General features: G+C 40.5%; 1 protein-coding gene across 15 annotated transcripts in view; it reads right to left on the bottom strand.

The window, feature by feature from the left end:
* Positions 1 to 23410, bottom strand: part of LOC103459282 (ELKS/Rab6-interacting/CAST family member 1-like) — a 126387-nt gene that overhangs the window by 76542 nt on the left and 26435 nt on the right. For 6 of the 15 annotated variants that reach the window (XR_532714.2, XR_532715.2, XM_017302869.1 and 3 more), the window contains exons 5-14: positions 21716 to 21972; positions 21449 to 21620; positions 18485 to 18559; positions 17419 to 17574; positions 15277 to 15444; positions 15026 to 15193; positions 9527 to 9664; positions 8287 to 8427; positions 5755 to 5895; positions 3900 to 4093 (exon numbers count right to left, since the gene is read on the bottom strand). Coding sequence is in view for 12 of the 15 variants with exons in the window: in XM_017302869.1 (XP_017158358.1) it covers positions 3900 to 4093; positions 5755 to 5895; positions 8287 to 8427; positions 9527 to 9664; positions 15026 to 15193; positions 15277 to 15444; positions 17419 to 17574; positions 18485 to 18559; positions 21449 to 21620; positions 21716 to 21972 (1610 nt within the window). In the remaining 3 variants the exon portion in view is untranslated. Of the gene's footprint in view, positions 1 to 3371; positions 3483 to 3899; positions 4094 to 5754; positions 5896 to 8286; positions 8428 to 9526; positions 9665 to 15025; positions 15194 to 15276; positions 15445 to 16780; positions 16874 to 17418; positions 17575 to 18484; positions 18560 to 21448; positions 21621 to 21715; positions 21973 to 23410 lie in introns of all 15 variants that reach the window. The other 9 variants (XR_001776221.1, XM_017302870.1, XM_008400730.2 and 6 more) reach the window with 3 other exon arrangements.

The following is a 23410-nucleotide window of genomic DNA, read 5'->3' as shown; positions in this document are numbered from 1 at the left end:
TCCCAGTTCCTGAAATAAATAATCTGGTACCAGTACAGCTGGATTTTCACGAGAGGGGAAGAGAGAGTCTGATTTTTGCTCTTGTTGCTCTCGTGTTTAAACTGCAGTTGAACTTTTTTTTTTTTTTTTTTTATTAGACGTGTTTCCGCGGCTCGACCGGAGCCCGGAGTCAGCCCCGGTCTGGCCAGTTTAAGAGCAGGCCAGAGGCGTTTCTATTCTTCTCTGACATACCTGTTAGCTACCTGTCAGGCAAAAAGCCCCAAAAAGACACAACGTTATTCCCAGAAAAGCTACGGATAAATTCCCCATCTGTACATGTAAAATTTCTGGGTCAGGTCTGAAGGGTTAAGAAAGCTTACTTGTGGAATAAAATATATCTACCTGCAAGGATCCTGCTGGGATAACATGTTAATACATAGAGGCATTTTGGCTCAACAATTACATGAGCCAAAACTGAAAGAGTGAAAGGAGTGAGGAAAAAAAAGAGTTTTTGAGAAATTTGGGTGGAAGATCAACAAAGTAGATCATAAATGTGAAGTAGAAGAGAAACGATTCATGATTTTTCAAAACGTTTGTCATGCATGATGTGTATTTTATCGACTCTGATAAGCCAAATGGATCCAGTTCAATAAACTGCCTTTAGAAGTAAATATAATTTCAGGTGTTCTGTGAAGAAAAGCATAACAATCTCCATTTTCTATTTACCTAAAGTCATCTTAGGCACACTGAAAATATGTGAAAGAAGGAGAACTGGTCACAAAAGACCAGATCCAGTCAACGTTCAGCACTAAATTCAATTGAGAAAATACTGCAAGACCCAAATCAAATTCACTGATTTTTTTTCAGTAAAAGTGAGAAAAACCTGAGAAGCATTTGTGGGTTTTCAAAAAGCCCCAAAACTAAATTTTCTCAAATTTAAACTAAAGGTGCAAAGTCATATTTAGACATAAATAAGAACTTTAAAATAAAAATGTTCATTCTAATTCCAGATTTGTCAATATTATGTTTTGACAAATCTGTCAAAACATAATATTTGTCAAGACTCTTGGATAGTTTTAGACAGCAAAATTCTGCACAAAATGTAACTAATTCAAATAAAATTCCTATTATGGAGAACTGTCTTTGCTTTTGGTTGAACACGTTATCTCTGCAACCGTCTTCGTCAGCAAGTAATGTTTGACAAAATGTAACGTTTGTTGCTCGTTTCATATTCGGTTACTGTGTTATGTTTCTATCGTGGAACTGCCTTGTTGCTGAAAAGTGTTATTGCAAATAAACTTGGTAGGTAAGAAATGGAGTCGGAGATAAAAAACAAACAAACTGTTAGTTGGTTCTTGTAGACTAAAACAATGGCATTTGAATTTTAAGATAAATCTATAAGATGTGGGAAAGTGTTGCGTGAGATGACGTAGAAAGGGTCACAATAAATTTGAATTCTGGATGATTCCTCTACAAGCCTAACAGTCCACAAAGCAAGGGCTCTGAAAGCAAATTTAGCTTAACAGAGAATAAAAAAAGAGGGGTGGAACTGACTGGTTAATTCGCTTTAATTGGGCAAACTCACAATTGTTTTCATCAGAGTCCTAATCTGGAGAATAAAGACGCAGCGGTTTCAGAAGTTTTCAAAGGAATGTGCATTAAATCAGTATGCTGCAGCCCTCTTTTCTTTTCTGGAAGTTTGTTGTTTTAGCCTGCTTCAATGTGATTTTGTTGGAACATTAACAAAGTATTTAAATCTTCTTTTATGCTTAATTAAGATACTTCTCTTTGCCTATGGCTGTCTTTCAAACAACCTGAAAAGTCCAGGTGTTTATTAGAGTCAGATAAATACCATATAAGCCAACGTTCAATAGAAGAATATCACATAAAAGAGATACGACAGGGAGTCCCACCAACATAACCTATAACATTCCTACAATCACAAGGATGGTAAGCATATTAAAAGACACAGATAAAGATGGGAAAAGTGATCAGTTCTTAGATTAAATATCAAAAGGAGCAGACCAATAAAATTAGAGTCCAAACACATTCCTTATGTATGTTTGCCAGCACTTTATTTTCAGAGATTCTGGTGATTCTTGGACGGAAGGACGTCTTTTTCAAACTCTTCGTCTGTTTGTTTTGTTTTTGTTTTCCATGACGATTTTGCTCCTTTTTCCATGATGGAAATGGAACGGAAAACGGGTCCATAAATGACTTTTTCCACTTATCAGAAACCCTAAAATCTGATAGTCCATGAAACATTCAGGGACACAAGTAGAACAGATTTAGAACAGCATGCACAGACGAAACACGTAGACAAGACATCATAATAGAGATTGTGTGCTCTGGAAGAAATTACAGGTGACTAATCTAAAATTACATAGGAAGGTGGTTAGAAACAGCAGTTTGCTGCTACAAACAAAAAAAACAACAACAAAAAAAACCATACTATTAGTGAGCAATTGAGATTCCTACGAGAAGAACGATGTGTTAAAACTCTGCAAGTCAAGCATCCTCAGCTGAAAGTAAGTGGAACGGAAAACGAAATAAAAAGAGTTGCATCACTGACAAGAACAGAGGCTCAGAGTGTCAGGCCGTGCAGCAGCAGCGGTGCCAGGCTGTGCCTCATTTTACAAACTCTTAGGAGCCGCTTGGCTTGTCATGCCGCAGTAACAGACGACCCAAACCTCTGCTAATGTGTGGTGTGTGTCAGAGTACAAGTGAGTCCAATTTCTGGATTTGAGAGACATAACTGTCCAAATATGCAATAAAGTAATGATTTCTTAGCAGCGAGCCAATGCTACAACTCTTTGTTGGTTATTAGTAAGCTCACTGAGCCCTGCCCATGTGGAAAAGACGTATATATACCCTTAGACTGTGCTTTTGAAAATTTATGCAGCTTATAATAAATTACAGCCAGCTTAACCTTAGTTGATTTCAACGATAAAAGTTTGAGATGAAGCCACGCAATGATTTTGCAGATAAATCACCCACAATTGCCTGCAAAAGTATTCACAGGCCTGAACTTTTTCAATTTTGGTGTATTAAACCACAAACTCCAACACACTTTATTGGGATATTATGTGATTACATATATATAATCCACCCTCCAAAGAAGAATGGGTGAAAATGTATCCATCGCTAGACTTGCAAAGCTGGTAGAGACAAAATCCCAGTAAAATGCGTTGACGCGTGCGGCTGTAAAGTGACAAAATGCTCTAAAGTTAAACATGTGGCGTTTTGCAAGATCATAACTTGTGTTACTTGTGTCACTTTTCCACATGGGGGATTGTTATTTTCGTGCCTTTGTATTCGATCCCTTGACAGGCAAAGTGAGTTTTAGCGTGCAGTGGTCTCGAGCTAACTGACACGGGCCACCAGCCACTCACGTGCCCAGGTAGTCCCACACCAGCCCCCCCATTGGCTGCTGAGAGGCAGCGGGGGGAGGGGCCTGCTTTTGCGACTGCTGTGGACGCCACAGATGAGGGGCTGACGGGTTTCTGAGGTGAAATGAGCGCACGCACACACACACACACACAAGCAAATGTAATCGCGCTCGCACACATTCAAAGTCGCACGATTGTTAACAAGTGCAAACACACACATGGGAAGAGTTGAAAGATGGCATGAAAAGGAAAGGAGAAAAGGGAAAAGGGAAAAAGAAGGTGGTGAGTGATAAATAATGAGTTATTCAGACCGAGATGTTTAACCTGAACTCTGGCATTATGTTGGCTGAAACTGAGCAGATGAGGAGTGAATGGAAAACAAAGAGTTTTTTCTTAACATTAACCAGTTTTTTTTCTTCACACTTCTATGTTGGAACAGGAAGGAAAACGTTTTAGATCCATGTTGGTGGGGGGGAGGGAAAAAAAGGAATTTATTTTGTTTTTGTACCTAATCTAATTCCTGTCTCTTACCTCTCCAGTTCATGGATCTTTTTCTCCTTGTCGTTCTTCTCATTCTCCATCTCCCTGAGGATCTCCAGGAGTCGCTCCACCTCAGACTGGGCCTTCCCGGCCTCCTCTCTACACCGGGTCACTTCCTGCTCCAGGGACGAGATGCGTTCGGTAAGTTCAGCGCTGGCCTGCGACTCCGCTGCCGCGCTTTGAGCCTGGAACAGAAACTGCTATTAAAAATAAACCGAGGATTGGCTTTCGAAACGAGCGGATCAAAACATTCGGCGCAGAATGAATGTGCTTGGCCCGATGTGCCGGGAGGTGAAAAATATACATCCTCAGGGGGCAAATGGAGCCACAAATAAAAAAATAAATAAAAATTATAACAAATGAGCGGCCGTGCTGCTCCTATGTTCTCATCAGAGCACAGAGGGAGGCGGTTTAAAAAACATTCACCATGAATGTCCTATTTTATGTTATATTTTTTGGCTGTTTAAGGATACATTTGGACTGGGTTTTTTTGTGGAAAGATAATACAGCAAATAAGCACCTTCCCCCCCCCATAAACCGTATTCTGGCTATTAAGCATAATCTACAAATGTTCAAAAACGAGTTTTGTACTGAACAAGTCTGGTCTTCTTTTCTTATAAACGTTACAGCTGCAGCATTAAGCTTCCATTAATTATTGTTTGAGGGGCACGATGATTACGAATGATTTATTAAATAACAAACTCTTGCTAAATGTTCCAAGTTTTCTACATTTTTCAGAGTGAGATTGTGTTACAGGAATATCTTTTTTTTTATCGTCTTCAGCAGGATTCCACATCCTCCACAGAAAACGACTGTGTAGGGTGCCGTATTCAAGTCTGAAATATTGTTTGTGTCTTTTAGCTGGGCTAAGTTCAAGCTGAAACCTCGGCATGTGTTTTTTATTTTAATTGTCATGGACGTGGTAATACCGCTCAATTCAACGGGCAAATTATAGCCAGTCGAAGTGGTTTTTGTCTTTCTTTTGGCTCGGCCGAGCTGATGGAACAGAAAATTGGATGCAGGAGGGAAAAAATAAAAAATAATAAAATAGATAAAACAAAGAAAAATAAAACAGGTTATAACCAGCTTAGAGGTTAGAACAGCTGTGTGTTTTCCCAGACGTAAATGTTGCTCTTGGGACAGATTGATGTTGTGTGTGTGTGTGTGTGTGTGTGTGTGTGTGTGTGTGTGTGTGTGTGTGTGTGTGTGCGTGCGTGCGTGTGCGTGCGTGCACGCCTTGGTCCCACAATACATAAACCCGTATTAGTTTTGGAAGTGGACGGCGATTTTAACAGCTCCTTACGTGGAGAGGAAATGTTTGGGTGGCTGACGATATACGAAGTTCTTGGTGGCGGAAAGAAATACGGCGGAAAGTCACGCGTCTTTTCTCCGACCATTGTGTGGAAAAGAAAAAGACTAAGAAATAAAGGCTGATGAGGGGAAACACCACAGATACACTGACACGTTCATACATATTCCTCTTTTCTGTTTCTCACATTTTTTCACATCTTCACACACACAGACACACACACATACGCACGCAGCAAAACACATTCAGGGTGTGATGGTGGTGCTGTCTTCTAGAGTCTGTGAAAATGACTGTAAGGCTGTCAGCAGGCTGTCACACACACACATTTTACAGACTGCTGTGAGGGAAAAGATATTTGATATGCAGGCGCGCGCGCGCAAACACACACACACACACACACACACACACGCACACACACACGCACACACACAAGCATACAAACAAGTTTTCATCTCTTTCTCTGAAATAAGGGAAAATAAGTTAGGAAAGAAAACTGCAACTTTATCCTCTTTCATTATTAGGACAGCATCCGCGGACCTTTTTGAGCTGGTTCTCCAGCTTGATGCACTCTTCCTTTTTCTGTTCCAGGTTGATTTCCAGACTTTTCAGCCTGTTCTCCTTCTTTAGAGTCGAGGATGCGAGCGAGGAGGCTTTCTCCTTCAGGTCCAACACCGACGTCTGCAGTAAAATAGTAACCAGGACGAACACTTTGTCAACAGGAAATCTGAAATCCTAAAGAAAATTTCTTCTACTTTTACATTTGTTAGGATGAAACTGTTTTCACAGATTAAACATGTCCTTGAAATTGTTCCAATAGCGAGAACATTTCTATTCTCAACATCAAAGTAAGGCATCTTAAGCTTGCCGATCAAGAATTGATTCCCCTTGAACATTTTCATATTTTTGTTGTGTTGAGGCTTTAAGCTTTAATATATTTTATTTGTGTCAGTAGAAGCACATAAGTTCAAAGAAATTCATAATTGGGAAGTGAGGGGGGGGGGGAAATATGTGGTTTTCCTAAGTATTTAATGAAACTGGTGCAGATTAGTATTCGCCCAGGCTGAGTCAACGTTTTATAAATTACAGAAGTAATTTACAAAAGTCCACAGTTTCAGTCTTTTAAGGAATCAAAATGCTTTTCTGAGTTTAGCTCTGCCCAGTTTCCTTGTCTCTGCAGCAGTAAAGCATTTCCTCCAGTATGACGCTGAAAATCTCCTTCCACTCTTCAGATGACAAACTAAACATCGATTAGTCACATGTATAAAGCCTGGGACATTATTTCATACACTAAAAGTCTCGATTAAACTTACACGGGTGTTTGTAAAGCAACAAAAAGTGAAAAAAGTTATTTTACTACCTCATCTATTATGTATGCATTTGCATTTAAGAGCTAGTAGTAAAACTGAGAAAGAAAAAAAAAAACGATTTAAGCCCGGAAGTATTTCAGCTTATAAAAATATCACAACCTGCATATTTCCTGGCAGCGTCTCTCAACGAGATTGTTCCTCTGTGGAACATTAGCTGAGGCCTTTCTGTGTGAAATTTGCATGCTTTGTTTGCTGCAGGATGGATTTTCTCCAGGTGCTCCAGTTTCCTCTCACGGTCCTCAGCTATGCATGCAAGGCTGATTAGTTTTTCGAAATCGTGTGACCGTGCAGTAGTTGTCTGATTCTGTGACACGGCCAGGGTCTGTCTTGCCCCTTTAGCCTAAAGTCAAGTGGCTCAAAGTGGATTTATCCTTTTTCCACACTCGTATGATTAACTCCGTCCCCTGCTGGTTGTAATATTTCCCATGACCTGTCTCTTTTCTCACTTTTAGGCTCAATCCCTCCATCCGTAAAAATCTCCCTCTCTCCTGTTCCTTTCTCGTTTTTTTTTTTTTTTTTCCTCTTTTGGTGGAGGCAGTGAAACAGAAACCAGCAGGACTAGAAGGAGAGATGCTCAGACGTGTAATTTCACCCATGACTGACCTTACCAACTTCAGACTTCAGATCATCATGTTTGACTGGGCTTTGGTCAGAGAAACCTTCCTGCTTACTCAAGAGTATATTTAGGTCTGTGTATACACTGGTGTTGTAGGACAAACCTCACGTCGGCGTTTGGCAGCCAAGAAAGGAATGCTTGTTCTCTTGGGAGATTTTCTGTGTACTTTACGACACAAACCGACAGGTTTTATGATCCCCGCGATCGCTAAAATTAGCTTAAAAAGGACTTTTCACAGCGGCGGCTCTCTCTCGGTGACTCTTCAAAGGCAAAATCTGACAGCTGCGAGTTTCTTGACTCATTTTAATTTTCAGCGAACAAGAGAAAACGAGTACATTTGACACAACTAAAATGCAAGAAAGGTGAAAGAAAGAAATTATTGCCATTGATTCTGCCTCGAGCTTTACGTGACTTTCCCCTTGTCCTCCCCTTGCGCCGCGACTAGCACAGTTTTCTAACCTGTGTTTGCTTTTATCAGCGTTTGCACAGGTTACATTCAAATAATTTTAGAGCCTTGCATATTCCCTGCTATTTCCTCACGACCTACAATTGAAAGGTATATTTTATTTTTCTCATTGCTTTAGTTATTTATACGGTTTCAAATCTACGCTTCTATCTTCGGAGCGCATTAATGTCCATCTCATCAATGTATTCCCTCATGCATTTCCATATTAACTACTTACTTCTGGTATGTTGAGCCTTATTATTCACTTATAAAACTAAGACTCCTGGAAATCTAATCATTCTAATTAATTGTGGCTTCAGCTAGCCATAACTTTCCTGCTGTGCTGCCCAGCAGCTGTGGAGTGAAAGCGAAGAAAAAGGAGCCAGAAAATGCTTTGTCGCTCTCCTTGTATTCCTCTGGCTCTGTTCTGCAGTCTTGCCTAGCTCACAAAGTCGCTATTGGGGGAAAAAAAAAAATCAGCTCAGATTATTGTTTCCATTAGCTGTGGCCTGTGAATTACCTACATTTAAATGGGATTTTACTTCTTTGTCCTGCGGCATATCAAATAGGTTCGTGGGAAAACTAATAGCATATCTTCTGATGTCTTCTGACCATAATCAACATGTTTGCGGTGACCGTACCTCGCGATCAGCCAGCTCAGCCTGGAGCAGAGAGACTTTTTCTCTCAACTCTTTCAGCTCCTTCTTAGTGGTCTCCATCTCGTCTCCCTTTTCTCTCTCCTCCTTTTCTCGCTGCTCCTTCAGCCGCTCGATAATCCGCTCCTGAATAAAGACGAGGAAGGAAAGCAGAAACGGAGCTAAGTTACAAAAGACAGGAGGAGGAAAGCAGACAATGTGAAGGGGCCGTGAAAAACGAGAAAAAGAGAATAAAACACCTCATACTGTCCAGGACGCATTCACAGTCACTCAATATCAAGTTTCTGTACTAATAAGTGTCACATTAAACTTTATGTACATGGCAGCTTTGACAGGATCTAACAGCCAACGGTGATTTTACACACGTAATGTGCTTTGGCGCAAGACGTAAAATTCACAAGCACTAAAACAGAAAAGCTGACTTCTATAGCTGCAGAACAACACAGTGGCCAGTTTAAAGAAAAAGAACAAAAGTTCACGCACCTAAAAAAAAAAAGAAAGAAATGGTGCAAGAACCCAGAGTGCGCACATAAACAAAGGTAAGGGAAGAAATGTTGAAAGGCTTGAGCTGAAAAACAGGACATTTCAGAAAGCAGGGAAGGAATGGAAAGAAAAGAAAAAGGGAAGAAGCTGGAGTGTGTGAGCTCCGACATCCTGCCAACAATCACACACCTCGCTGACACTGTGAGTATTAGTCACTGGTCAATTCCAAACCTGCTTCCTGTGTGTGTGTGTGAAAGTCTCAAAAAGATTGAGTTTATAACATAATAATCTGTAAGAGTATAAAAAGGAAAGCTAAAACATAACAGATTTTGGTTTCTGAGAGTTAAAGTCAAATCCCCTGAAAAAGCTGCCTGCAGAGTCATAAATCCGGTGCTGCAGTATCGTCTTGAACCTGAATGTTCACACATAAACAGTGATCAATGAGTAAATCTGAGCCATGTGGCTCCGTGCCTGTCGGCTCCTTGTGTTTTACAAAAACAGCCTGTGAATAATTTAATAAAATGACAGCTCGTGTAATTATTGGTGTATTTCCATTTATTCCGAGTCACCGGGTCAACATGTGGGTGGTCGGTGGTTTTGCTCATAAAGCTTTTATTAATGTAACCTTGCTCGGGCGCTGACCCGAGGCTGACCAGCGGTGGGTGTTCATGTATTCGTGTACGTGCATCTGTGTGTGTGTGTGTGTGTGTGTGCGCGCGCGTGTGTGTGCGTGTGTGTGTACCTTCTCAGCCAGAGCTTCCTCCAGCGTTCCCAGTGCGGTGTCTGTGTTTGACGTGTCCGTCTGCAACGACTTGACTCTGTCTTTCAGACCGCTCAGCTGCTTCTCCTTATCCCGCAGCTGATCCTGGAGGTTCTCGATCTGTAGAGGGGAGGGAAGAAAAATAAATCATCAGCTGCTTTAGTTTTGATGCATATTTCATTACTGAATGCTGAAAATGATATTTTCTGGCAGGTGTACGGGCTCCAAGGGCTCCTAATGTGAAGAACGTTACCAGCAAATTACACAAGCTGACATGTCTAATTGAAAAATGAAGTTTTATGCCTCCATTCATCAGACAAACAACGTAACATATTTTATTTATTTTTTGTACACTTATGTAAATTGCTCCAAAAAAGAACAAATTTGATATTCTGATGGCATGTGTTGAAGCTCTGAGAGTTCCCAAAATAAATCACAGGAGCTAAAGTAGCATTAGCAAGAATTACATCATAAGCTAATGTGGCTAAATTTCACAAACTAATTAAGCTATGCTATAATAAACAGTGGTTTGTGTTTTATTTATAATTATTTTGAGTTGGGGTTTTTTTTCTGTAACACAAAAAAGAAATTAGCCAAGCTAGCATAGTTTGTTTTAGGGAACTTGTACACGAGCTACTAAGAATATGCTAATAAGGTAATTAGCATAGTTTTAACATTTGAACTGAATTGAACAGCTAACTAAACCTTATGCTAAGTTTACTTATTAGACCAGATTGTAATATTTGCTCAGCTCACTTTAGGTGCATTTTACGACCTCGACAAAGAGTCATTGTCTGTTCTAGCTATTGAAAATTAGCCATATTGTCCTATCTTATTGCTAATTTGTATACTATCAATTAGAAATGTACTAAATATTTAACTTGAATGCTTTTTGAATTTGAATAGAATGAAAAAAATCAACAGACTTGAATATATATTTAAAGCTACCAGCCAGACTTTTGATATTAAGTAAATCAAATTCTCTTAAGATTTCAATTTTCTGCAACACAGACTGCTACAGGAGATCCTTGCTGCCCACAACCATCCCCACCTACAAAAATGGGTTGTTTCTACAGTTTATTTCTGTTTCACTGCCTAAAGAGAAGATAAGGCAATGCACTGAACTGTAAGCTAAAAAAAAGTAGTATTACCTTAAAGTTTATTTTTATTGCAACTTTCACTTCTTTTTGTTTCTTTTCTCTTATCCTCTCAAATTCATCGTAAAAGCAATTCATTTTCTCAACAAACCCACAATTCTCTGACATAAAACAGAACTGATTCTTGTTGAAAGCTTCAGGTGAACGAAAAAGGCAGAGAGCTAGTGTTTCATACAACATTTCTCAGCTTTGCTTCTTTTCACCCTCAATCCAAATACAAGCTCTTCCCCTCCACTCCCTCCCAATTTTCCTGTATATTGTAATTTTGATTTGGTGAAAGATTGATTTTGCCCTAAAACACCAAACTACCAGATACAGTCTAGCTCAGTGTTTCTCAACCGTTTTTGTGCCAGCGCCCCCCTAGCCTTTATCCAGGTCCCTCACCGCCCCCCACCAAAGAATTTGCAGGCTACTTTGCACTGACTATTATTATATCATTAATATTACTATCACTATTGTAAATGTTTTGATTTTTATGCTTGTTTCTGTATTTATCATCAAAAATAATTTCCCAGAGAACAAAAAAGTCATGGGAATAAAAATTATTTTCACAGGCGTCTACAAAAAATTTAATGAACATCCAAGTTAAAATTGGTAGGCCTAATAGCAACCAATCAGAGCGGAAAAAATATTATTATTTTGTGCCATTTTCTAGTTGTTAAATATTACACAAAATAGCCAGATAAAAGATGTTCAACATGCCAGTTTAAACTTTGAACTATTTGCAAACGACTGAGCTCTGCAACATTAAAACATGGATAGAACTGTAACTACATTAATCATAGCTCYTCTTCTCTTCAGTGTTTGTCAGTTTCTGGTGGTGCAGCTCTGTGCTGCCTTCAGGAGAATGGGACATCAGAGTATCATCCATAAAACTTCACCCACATGGCATTTATTGTGCAAACCAGAGCTTTCAGTGGAAAAACAAAAGTTCCAGATCCTTTTAATGCCATACAAATATGAGACAGAAACATGGATTATATCTTAATATAGATCTGTCTATTGATTATAGATTAATAATTTTACTGGACAGAAATTAAAAAGAACAAATCTGGTTCTTAATCAAATCCTAATGAGTCAAATTGAAAGTGTCATAGAGTCATCAGCCTCATGACATTAACACTGACATGARAAATRATATTGAAGAAATAAATATATCAAATCTAATTAAAAACATAAATAAGTGATCAGTTCTTTACTGTTATGGTCTGTAAAATATATTTATTCTCAGTACTAGATGTGGTCTCAACAAACCCATGACATTTCAACAATATTATTTTACCTTTTATGTGGAAATAGTGTCTGTTATTCTTGCCATACAGTCCTCTGTATTAATTATTGCTTGACAGGTCTTGCCATACCAGTTTATTCCTCTGTATTTACTTTAGTTTCTTAGTTTATTCTTGCATTTTGTTCTTCATTCATTTCTGTTTAGTTTCCTTTGATTAGTTTTATCCTCTCTTGGTTTATTACTATGTCCACTTTAGTTTCTTTCCTGTTGCTAGATTTATTTTATCATTTATCCATTAAAAGACGAATAATATAAGACAAATAATCTTCACTCATCACCTGCTGCGCCGCATGATAGTCATGTGTTTCACATCATGTGTTGATTTTTTCACTGTTCAGCGTTGGATTCTCTGTTTTTATGCCATAATTCACATCTAGTTTGTCGCTCCGTTTTATGTCCCGCTTCTCCCGTTTCAGAGTTTTGCGCAATGTGCGTGTCTTTTTTGTTAAGCTCCTATGGTGCAGGGCGGTCGGGAAGCGCATTGATGGGGAAAAGGCAGACTGACATAAACCTTTTAAAACAACGGAAACAATTTCTGCGTTCTGATTATTGAAATTTAAAAGTGCTGCGGTACCGTTGTTCTATCACCCCCGTTTCATACCGGACCACTTCCARCACCGGTGTTAACGCTATAAAATGAATGCTCTCTATCGTGGTATCACCCATGGAGGAATTTCTTTATTTAAATGGGTTCATTTTTCAGAGGGATACACAGTGAGGGTATCGTGATTTTAGCTACCAGTAGCAGGAGAACGGAGCTACGCCAAGAAGCTAACAGAAGCTACAAACACTGAATAGAAGAAGAGCTGCCATCGATACAGTTTCAGCCAAGCAGCATGATTTAATGTTACACAATACAGTTTTACCAAGTTGCTCAAAGTCTAAACTGGCATTGTTGTGCATTTAAGGTGTAAAGTTAACCTTCGCCCAAACGCCCCCTAAAGGCATCCCAGCGCCCACCCCTTTTGTAAAAATGCCCGCCAGCGCCCCCTGCCGTCCTCTGAACGCCCCCTGGGGGGCGGTACCGCCCACGTTGAGAACCGCTAGTCTACCTGAAAAATACAATAAATGACCAAAAGGATTTATAGCCTTTGAAATTTCAACATTTTGTCCTGTTAGAAGCAAAAACTTCAATGCAATTTATTGGGACCAACACAAACACTGATAATGAGCAAAAGGTGCAAGATTAAGGGGGGGGGAAACATTCTTAAGTAGTTTATGTGATGTCATATTACATGTAAATCTGTTTTCATTTCTAATTGTCTTCTATCATAAACAACTGATTCAAAAAAGGAGGAGAAAATAGTCACCCCGTTGCGCAACCTTTGACTTCTCTGCAGGTGAGATGCACATTTTCAGTACCAGAGAAAAGAGCAAGCATGTGTGTGTGTGTGGGTGAATACAATAAAATATTTCCAGCACGTCATTAATCAACAGTTAACCTGACAGCTTGACTGACATCTTCCTCCTCCTTCTCCTCCTCCTCCTCACACACACACACATAGAGGAGCCCTCGCTGTTGACAGTGAGAGGCCATGTGACTCTTTAATCTTGACAGCACACGAGCGCCACACTTATATACATATAGAAACGCCGTCTGCGCTTTCTGCTCGTTCTATTTCAGTCCCGAGGAGATGGGAGATCACACGGATATCTTCGCTGCTAATCAGCTGCAGGTTCGTGGCAATTTACTCACGAGAACGGAGAAGTTAAAACGTAGGAACGGGGTGGGAGATATGAAAACTGAACGCAGGAATAGAGGGAGGAAATGTGGAAATCAAGGAGCAGAAAACAGCGGCGTTTCTCTCTCTTTCTCAGGCTCCGAACTGTATTCTATTTGAAGACAGCAGAGGTCATCATTTATTAAACAAGAGGAAGTCATTAGTATGCATCGGATTTTAAACACACCATGTCTCTCTCCTCCCCCTCCCTGTCCCTGCTTTATGTCTGCCTACTTGATTTTCCCTATTGATTAGCTGTGCACATTTTCTACTTTTCAACATATTCTTCTGCAAGGGAAAGCGGGGGGGCACAGGTGGGGAAAAAAAAAAAAAGGAGAGTTGGTGGAAAATGGAAAGGCTTTTAAAGGAAACACAAAAATGTAAACGGGATCTCATTTTCCGAAACTTGTCTCTCCCACTGTCCTAAATAATATATGTTTGTATATTTTATATATTTGTGTATATCATTATGAATGACTATCAAGATTCCCACAGAGATCCTCTCCTTTCTGAACAGGCAAACGTCCCAAACTATATTCTGTCCTACACCTCCATCTAGTGGCCAACATTATGCACTGCAACTTATTTTCAGGGGGAAAAAAAGATTTCTAGTAGCATGAAAAAACTTTCAAACATTTTTAATTTAGGAAAAAGACCTATAAGCTGTCCACAAAGGCTAGCTTTTTGATACCGTCTCACGCAGTGAGTGAAGTTGTTTAAATTTAGTGAATAAACAGCAACTCTCAAGTTCTTTACTTTGAAAAACAGCGTTAAAGTTGCTCCATTTTCTCCACCGTTTAGACGTCTAGTCCCAAGAACACATTAAAACACATTTATACAGTTGTAGAAAGCAGCCTAACATTAAGCTTCTGTTATGACCTCAACCTCGACTCTACTGATGTCAAGGTTGTAATGTATGGGTTATGTTTCAAAGTCAACAATGAGAAAGGAGACCAAGAAATTTAAATTACATCTTTCGAATCTGAGAAGAAGAGTGGTCAAATGTCCAGCAAGAATTATGGAAAAGGCTCGCAGAGGGCGGCAAAGATTGAGTCATTTCGCTGCAAATTGCTGAGGGACTTCTAAGTAGTACTGGTTGAAATGCATAATTCTGAGAAAATCAACAGTAATTCCAAGCCTTGTCTTTAAAATGCAAGAAAGATGTACTTTGTGTTATTCATTTGACCATGGAAAAAGAACAGCTAAAATTAATTTTTTAAAGTTCGATGGCGTTTGTAAACTTGTGACTGAAACTGCACTTAAAACATCAGAGTTTAAATGTTAGCGGGACGCAAACGATGAAGCTTCCCACCTTTTTCTGCAACACGTTCACTTTGCGCTCCTTGACATCGAGCATGTCTTTGAGATCAGTGATCTCCCCTTGCTGGGTGCTCTTCTCCTCCGTCAGCTCCGACATCTGCTGGCTCTTTTTCGAGAGCAGGGACTCCTTCTCTTCCAGGCGAAGACGCAAGGCGTCCACCTGAGCGCAAAAAGAAGAACAGGCGAGCGGAAATAAACGCTCGGAGCAAACAACGGCGATAAGCGGGGGAGGAGCAAGTTTACCTCGGTCTGCAGTATGGCAGCTCTCTGCTCCTTGGCAGTGAGCGACTCCTTGAGTACGTCCACGTGTTGTTTGCTGTCAGAAAACTGGTTGTTCAGAGTCTCCAGTTTGGTCCTGAGAGCTAGCAACTCGCTGTCTTTGCGGCTCAGCTCCTGTTTTGCCTGCTCCATCTGAGAAACGTGCAGGAAGGACAAAATATCTAAATGTGTGCTGCAGACGAAAGCATGCCCTTCTTCTTTGATTTCTATCCCTGTTAAAACTCACTGCAAGCATTTCAGACAGATTCAGTTTTTTAATGATGCATTTGTACCATTCGCTATCTTAAATGCGCTTGTTATGTAGCAAACGACTTCAACGAATTATTGAAAATTAGGTGGAGCCTTTCTGAGTGTTGTTGGTTTTCTTTTATATATGCACCTCCAACTTATACTGGGAGAAATTCCTCTTAGAAGGTTGTCACCACTAACACATCATTTGCATCATTTTGGCAGGTTACACGACTACTTTTCTCATCAGAAATGATCTTTTCTGTCTTTTTTTTTTTCTTTCTCCTCTTCTTCTCATGAGAAACAATAATGGTAATTGCAACAGGTAAGTTTCTGGACATGCATAGTGAATAAAATTTCAAGTGTTGCTATAATAAATCCAGCAGCCTAAATTACACCAATGTTTCAATAGCGATTGAAAAAAAAATACAGCTTAAATGAATGATTAGAAGACTAAAATCAAGATGGCATTAAAGCTGATGATGAGTGCAAGTAAACCAGTAGAGGGGAGAGTTCCTTCAGTGGTATACGTGTAATAACTTGAACTATTGCACACACAAAAACTAGTGTAAAAATCTTACAGGAAGAAATAAGATCTACTTAGTGAGATGATATACAAGTTAAATAAGTTACTGGTACAAAAAATGTGCATTTACTGTCCTTGTTTTCCAAGTTATCTGCTGAAAAGCAAACAAAAATTAGAAACGCAAGTCAGACTAAAAAATGTTAGCAGTCCATGCGAAAAGGTCTGGTTCGATTCTGCTGCCCACTCTGGTTTTAAAGTCCTACTTTCAAAGCAACTGATAATTCATTTTAAGGTAATCTAATAATAATTCCTCATATTTGTAGCTATTTTAAAATAAAAGACATAATCTCCATTTCTTTCAGCAGTTCACCCGACATGTCAATTCACACTTAAGGCGTCTGAGGAGAATTGAACCCAGACCTTTAACCATGAAGCTTTTCGTTCTAGAAAACCAAATCAATTCATCTGCAAACCGATCCACTAGATCATGCAAGAAGAAAGACGCGCAGGTTAGAGGCAGCAACCTGCAGGAGTGTGTATTTAGCTGCTATAGACCACTTACAGTGCAGAAACAGAAATGAAACGCTACAAGCCCAGCAGGCTGGGATTCTACTGATAGATGCTACTTAAGCTGCAGCCTGTAAGAGATGAAGGAAGGAAGGAAGGAAGGAAGGGAGGAAAGAAGGAAAGCGGACACAGAGGTGCTTCTCTTACTGCAGACACCTCCTGCTGAAGCTCATTGGCTCGTTGCCTTAGCTCCTCCTTCTCTGATTGGCTGCGAGTTAGCTCTTCCTTCAGCTGTTCAACCTGGCAGGAGAGGAAGGGGTCAACACGGGGGGGAGGCTTCCAGTTTTCCTTAAACCTGTTCTTCTTCCTCACATCTCAGCAGAGGGAGACGGAGATGTGAGGAAGAGACCTGATCGCGATGCCCAGCATGTCCGCTGGTGAGTGTTTAAATGTCATAAGCAGCAGTGGGGAAAAAGAAAAAAAAAAAAAAAAAAACGTCGCAGTGGAAATTAAACACATTTTTTAGTAAAGGGAGACTACTGGGGGAACTGAAATATGCAGTCTGAATGTATAAAACCCAGTAAATCAAATAACACTTTATTAAAAACCATGCTTTTATTCAATATAATCAGAATTCACTGAGAGCATTTTATGCGTTATGTTAAGTTAAAGCAAACATGTATCCCCTAACAGATATAACAAAAACTGTAGTTGTGATTCTGTTGAGAAAATGTACATTTTTTGCCTTAAGGAAGTGAAAGAAGATGTAAAGATCCAGAAGATTCATACCAGGGTGAAGCCTAAGTGTTGTGGGTAATGTGTGTGTTGCTCAGTGCATTGATCACCTTGTTCTTCATAAACTTGGAGTGGGATCTGTAGACCTCCATCTGTTTGATCTCCTCCTCCCTCTCCTCGCTGCTCAGAGCGCCGTTGGACTTCAGCATCATCACCTCCTCCTCCAGCTCCCTCATGCCGCGCTCCATGGAGCTGATCTTTGCATCCTGACAAATTCGTTCATAAACAGGTTTCTTAAAAGTTTGATCAAACGTGATTATGTCTATTGCTGCTGTTGCTTCCTCACGTTTTTACCTGTACCACCGCAGATTTTCTCTCAGGTATGGTTTCGACTAGGCATTTTGAAAAACGTTCTTTTTTTTTCTTGCTGAAACATGCAATCTGTCTTCATCTTTAGCTTTTTAGCTGTTTGGGTCAAATTGACTGCTCATAATTTCATCCACCTCAATAAAAACCACTCTCTCTTCAACTTTGCAGAAATTCCTGCTGCTTCTTCAGTGATGCAGTCGACCTCTCCGCAGCTTCTCTGACTAGTTTTTATAACTCTATTGTTTAAATAGTTTTCTGATTTCAAGCGTAATTTTTTTGGTACCCTTCTTCAACAATGAGATAGATCCTCCTGATCCATTGTAACCACTCTGCCAACTGTGACTGAAGCCAGAGGATGCAAATAAGAAAATGTCAAGAATTCCTGCCGGGACCATAATTCCTTTCAGGTTAAAGAGATTAAATATAACTGATGACAGATGTGAACTGAAGAAAACTGGAACTGAATCAAAATAGGTTCCAGAAAAGTTTAATCGCGTTTAGTGCAAACGTGTTACTGCTGCTCTTCTTCCCTCCGAACAGATTCAGTTGTTATAGTTAGAATAAATGTTAAATTAGAGGAGTTAAAATATTTGAAAGGATAAAACCAAACAATCAACTTATTTCACAAAACCTGTTGTTTTATTGGGTTTTCATCATTCAAGAGCCACCAGACTAAACTCTAAATCAGAGCAAGCTTTGATTTGAAGTTAAACAATAAAATAAATAAAAGATTTTCTAATAAGCTTCTATTAAATCTGCTCAAGTGTACTACAAGTATCAGAAATAAAATGTCATCAAGACGCTTACCTTCATTTCAATAACAGTCTGCAGGGCCTTGGTCTTGGTCGATTCTGGCGCTGCTTCGTATCTCCTGTGAAGCTCCTGAGAGACACAAACGCCACGACGGTCAGCAGAGGACAAGCAGGAAGACATGGCGGGATGGAAGGAAGGAAAAACAGAGGAAACAGATGATCGCGGGGCGGGAGAGGAGGCGAGGGCGGCTGACGGAACGGGATGACGGGAGGGCTGGATGGCTGGCGTGGGCCGTGGCGCGGGAAGCGGGAAGGACGGGGAGTGGTGGACAGTGGATCGGTGGGAAGGATGGACCGAAGAAATGACGACGAAAGAAGGAGAGTGTGGAGGACAGGACGAGGGCGTGGGGGCGGGATGGACGGAGTGACGTCTGGGAGGAGGCGAAGGAACAGGGACGGACAAAGAAGGAGGGAATGAGGGGCGGCATGATGGAGGACAAACAGGAGAAGGCAGAAACGGGGGGGACACATGGAAAGGAGGGGGGACAGGGACAGAGGGAGAAGCCGGAGAAGACAAGGAGGCAGAGAGGAGAGGTTTCCTCCGAGCAGAAGAGCTGGATTTTATCTTCCTCGGTTTGATCCGGCCGTCCCACATAGCTCGAACAGAAAGGAAGGAGGCTGATAACCCTGACACAGTTTCACAGAATGATCCGACCCGACAGCCTGAGGTGACGCTAATTCGATCAGTTCACTCACAAACTTAACCTGAACCTAAATTAATAAAAAAACAAAAATAAATAAATAAATAAATATTTTTTTTACAGACCCAAGTGAAAAACCTGAAACACACTACATCCACATTTCTAAACTTGTAGCTGCCTTCTGGTAGATCCTCCTCCAGCACAGCTACCTCACCAAATGAAGCAGGAGTAAGGATGAGAGGTATATGAAGGAGGGCAACGGTTGATGTGAAGGCACAAGAAGAAAAGGAAAGGACAGAGAGAAGTGCCAGGCAGGGCAAGAATAAAGCAGAAAGGAGGAGATGACACAGTATGCATCACTGCTTTTCTTTGGCCTCTTACGCTTTGACAAAAGCAGCAAGCGCACAAAGCCAGGAAGTACAAAAACCTGGACATGTGAAGCAGACAGTTGGGTGACATGGCTGGAGGGGCTGGCGAACATACACACCAAGTCAGATATTTCCTTCAAAAGAGTCCTGTGCTGCTATTGTTTGTGATAAATGATAAATTTTGATAAGCTGCTGAAGTCAGAGTGAACATGGTAATAAAACTGAGGTAGCTGTCTGAGACCACAGAAAGAAGATCGTAGCAGCTTATGAGTCTAAAAGGGGATTTTAAAAGGCGTCAAAAGAACTTTAAATCCGGTATTCCCCCTTGACAGAAGGTAAACGTTTGAAATAATTGCAGACACGCCAAGATATCACCGTTCAAGGAGGTTTTAACTGAAAGCAGACTGCGGGACTCGAAAACAAGTCTCCAAAATCTCCCTTGTTATTGTTGATTTAACTGTAGAATCAGAAATTTACAAGTATAACTTTCACTGGATGTGTGGAGGAAACCTTAGCTCTCGAAGAAAACGATGAAGGACACAATAACGCTCGCAAGAAAGAGCGTTATTGGACTTCTGGATTAAGACCGTTTGTGCCTATGAGTCTAAATTTAAATTATTTGGAAATCATAACTTGTTTGCACCTTAGCAGCAAGGACAAAAAAAATACACATTTTGATTGTTTTTAATAATAGTTCAGAAAGATAAATCAAAATTAAAATTGGCGACTCAAAGCTACACAAAACCTTGTCATCAGAAACCAGCATAAAACATCAATCAGCATCTCTGATAAAAACCTCTCTTATTAATTTCACATAAGCCACAAAAGACTCATAATAGTCAATGCTTTGGCTAAACCAATTTCCAAAATGCAGCTCGATTTTAAATGTTTTAACATTTTACTCCTGCAAGTCTTCCATACAACAGGTCTTTAATTAAGTGAACAGCAGCTCCGCTCCCAGGAGGCACTGTGCTTAAGAGCAGGAGAAGTGGCAGCAGATTGCTGCAGGGACTGCTTTATTAATTAGTCGAGTGAAAAGTGTCCCGTAGGGGGGAAGCACCAGCAGTACATCAGGAAATTAGCAAGACAAATTCTCAACAGGACGTATCTTTGAAAGATGGCATAATGCCACTGCGGTTCCTCATGAAATTGTTTCCTGTAGTTCTCCAAACACCAGGAGAGATGCAGATGAAGAAACAGGAAGTATTTACAGAATGCTCATGAAACACGAAGACACAACAGTTGGGGCAGGCTGACGTGTTTATCTTTTGTTGATACGAACTCCTAATTAATGTGTTTAACTTTAACTGTACTGTAATGATCAATGTGTGATTGAATAGGAATGACTGGTTTTATTGTAAAGTGTCTTTGAGTATCCTAATAATCATTGTATTTCACTTCATATTCTGAAATGTTTTCACAATCATGTCCTGTTGAAAACACCGACTCTTTAACATACAAGTTTATGTACTGTGATGGTGGCAACATCATTCTGTGTCAAGTCTGGAAAGTTAAACACTTTTTATGTACTTTGTGTCGTCATGCGCCTACCTGTGAAAAAGTTAAAGTTGTACAGTTTTCCAAAGCCCTGCATGCACATTTAACTGGTTTTAAAGCACAAAGCAGCAAATAAAAGCATTACATTTATATCTATATGAATGCTTAATAGGTAAAATATTTCATGACGCATCTCTGGCATTCTTTGTTGTTCATTTCACATTTGTGAACACTAGGGGGAGCTGTTGTATGACAAATAGGACAAAAGTTTGGAGAGAATTTAAGAAAGAATGAATAAGAAAAGGCTGAATCCTGAATATCCTGAATATCCTGAATATCCTTATCCTGAATAATCATTCAGGATAAGGTGTGTCTACATGATTGTTTGTAATCTTGCATAAATACTGCACATTGTAACCAAAGGTACATGCCATGGAGATCACACACACACACCTCTCTGAGCTGAAGCATCTCCTTGTCTTTTTGCTCCAGCAGCCCCTCCAGTTGGTGGATGGTCATCTCTGCGTCAGCGAGTCGCCTCGTTCGCTCGTGGTCCTCCTCTGTTGCCCGCGACGACAGACCTTTACTCTGCAACATCTCCAGCAACTTCTTTATTGACTCATCCCTATCAGACAAAGAAGGGCACGCAAGTCATGCAGAACCCGAAGCATTTTCAGCCGGAAGAAGTTACGCAACCGCTCCGAGTCCCTCTGCCTCTACCTGGCGGTCAAAGTGTGCTTCTGCGTGTCTATCCTCAGCTCCATCTCTTCCACAGTCTTCCTCAGGAGGAAGAGCTCCTTGGCCTGCCGCTCGAACTCGCTGTGGAGACGAAGGAAGTTCTCCTCGGTCATCTCCTGAGGGGGAATGGGCTGGGCGCCAAGTCGCCCGGACTCCGAGTAATCGGATTGGAAGAGCTGATTGAGATCGCGCTGGATCCTGAGCTCGTCTTGTAAGGCCTGGATGGTGCACTGAAGATGCTGGCAGGACAGAGACATAATCAGTTAATAACCGGGAGCATGTAGGGATGCTAAACGAGGCGATTATTAGAGTGCAAGAAAGAAACCTTCGCAGAACAAAGCAGGTTCAAGCTCACTACAGTTCAAACCAACAGACGCCGTGTGGCATCTGCCGTAATAATGAATCCTTCACCTCAACATAAAGCATGTTCTGTGTTTGCACTGCTTTCTCCGAGGTGTTCTGGCCTCATCCCAGAGCACGCTGTGGGGATTATATTTCCCTGGTGACCTGCGAGCTCCTGGGGATCACAAGGTTGAGCCGAGGTAAGCTGCAGAGCAAAAGAACATTTGCCCGGCTGCAGTCATCCTATTGTCTACTCTGATGAGGATAAATAGGAACCACCGGAGCTGAAACGACGGCCGCCGGAGTTACGTTTCAGCTCGTTTTGTTTGTTGGCGTCTCGGTGGACAGGCACACACACTATAGATCCATTGGGAAATATTCAGGGGGGAAATATGCAACAAAAAAAAAAAATCCAACAAAATGTTATTTTGATAAACACGGAAAAAAACATTTATTTAAATATTCTTCACAGCCTCTATTTCACTCAGTATGCAGAGTTTTATTTGCACACTACTCATGATGCAGTCATGGTACTTCAGCCTTAACTTAAAAGATCAAATGCAATTAGTTTAAATCCGGTTGTTGCGTATTTTTGGCTTAAAATCATTATGCATGAATAAAAAGTTAAGTCCAGGCAGTTCTTCACAATATACACATTTCAATAACGGTACATTTGCTATATAGTGTGCAGCCCTTGTTGTTAATTTTATAGTGTAAATTTCACTTCAACTTCACATCTAAATTATCTTTCTACATTTAATTATACCCAAAACACACCAGAGCTGTTCTCAGTACAGCGGAGCCGCCTCTTTACTGCTACAAGCTGCTACAACAAGAACATCCCAGAGACAATAATGAAAAGAATCTACAACAACTCCAGCTTTATTAAATGAACATCATACTTCTCATTTGACAGCACGATCTCTTCTAAACTACTGGAATGAGACGAAGGAGCGCGGACATATATTTGGTTGCAATTTGCAACATCAAAGCCAGATGTCACTATTCTATACAATTATAGCTTTAATTATCTTACTCCAATATGTGCAGTGAGGTTTATTGATTTGGAAGTTGTATATATTAAAAAGAAAACTATCCCCAATCCTCATCAGCGTGAATCACTGCAGGATGAACCTGGAAACCACAATGCATCACATTTAGAGGCGTGGAACAACAACAACAAGCTACAGCCTGACTGATTTGTGCTTTTAAACCCTCTTACCATCTTGGATCATCTTAAGCGACATGTCGGATACCGACAGAGACTGACGGAGGCAGCATATGTGTGTCATCTTTGCAGATGTGTTACTAAAGCGCGCCGACAGGTGCATATAC

Source organism: Poecilia reticulata, linkage group LG23 (assembly GCF_000633615.1).
Source record: "Poecilia reticulata strain Guanapo linkage group LG23, Guppy_female_1.0+MT, whole genome shotgun sequence".
Taxonomy (NCBI): Eukaryota; Metazoa; Chordata; class Actinopteri; order Cyprinodontiformes; family Poeciliidae; genus Poecilia; species Poecilia reticulata.
The sequence above is the reverse complement of the archived record's forward strand: the minus strand, read 5'-3'. Positions and strand labels throughout refer to the sequence as shown.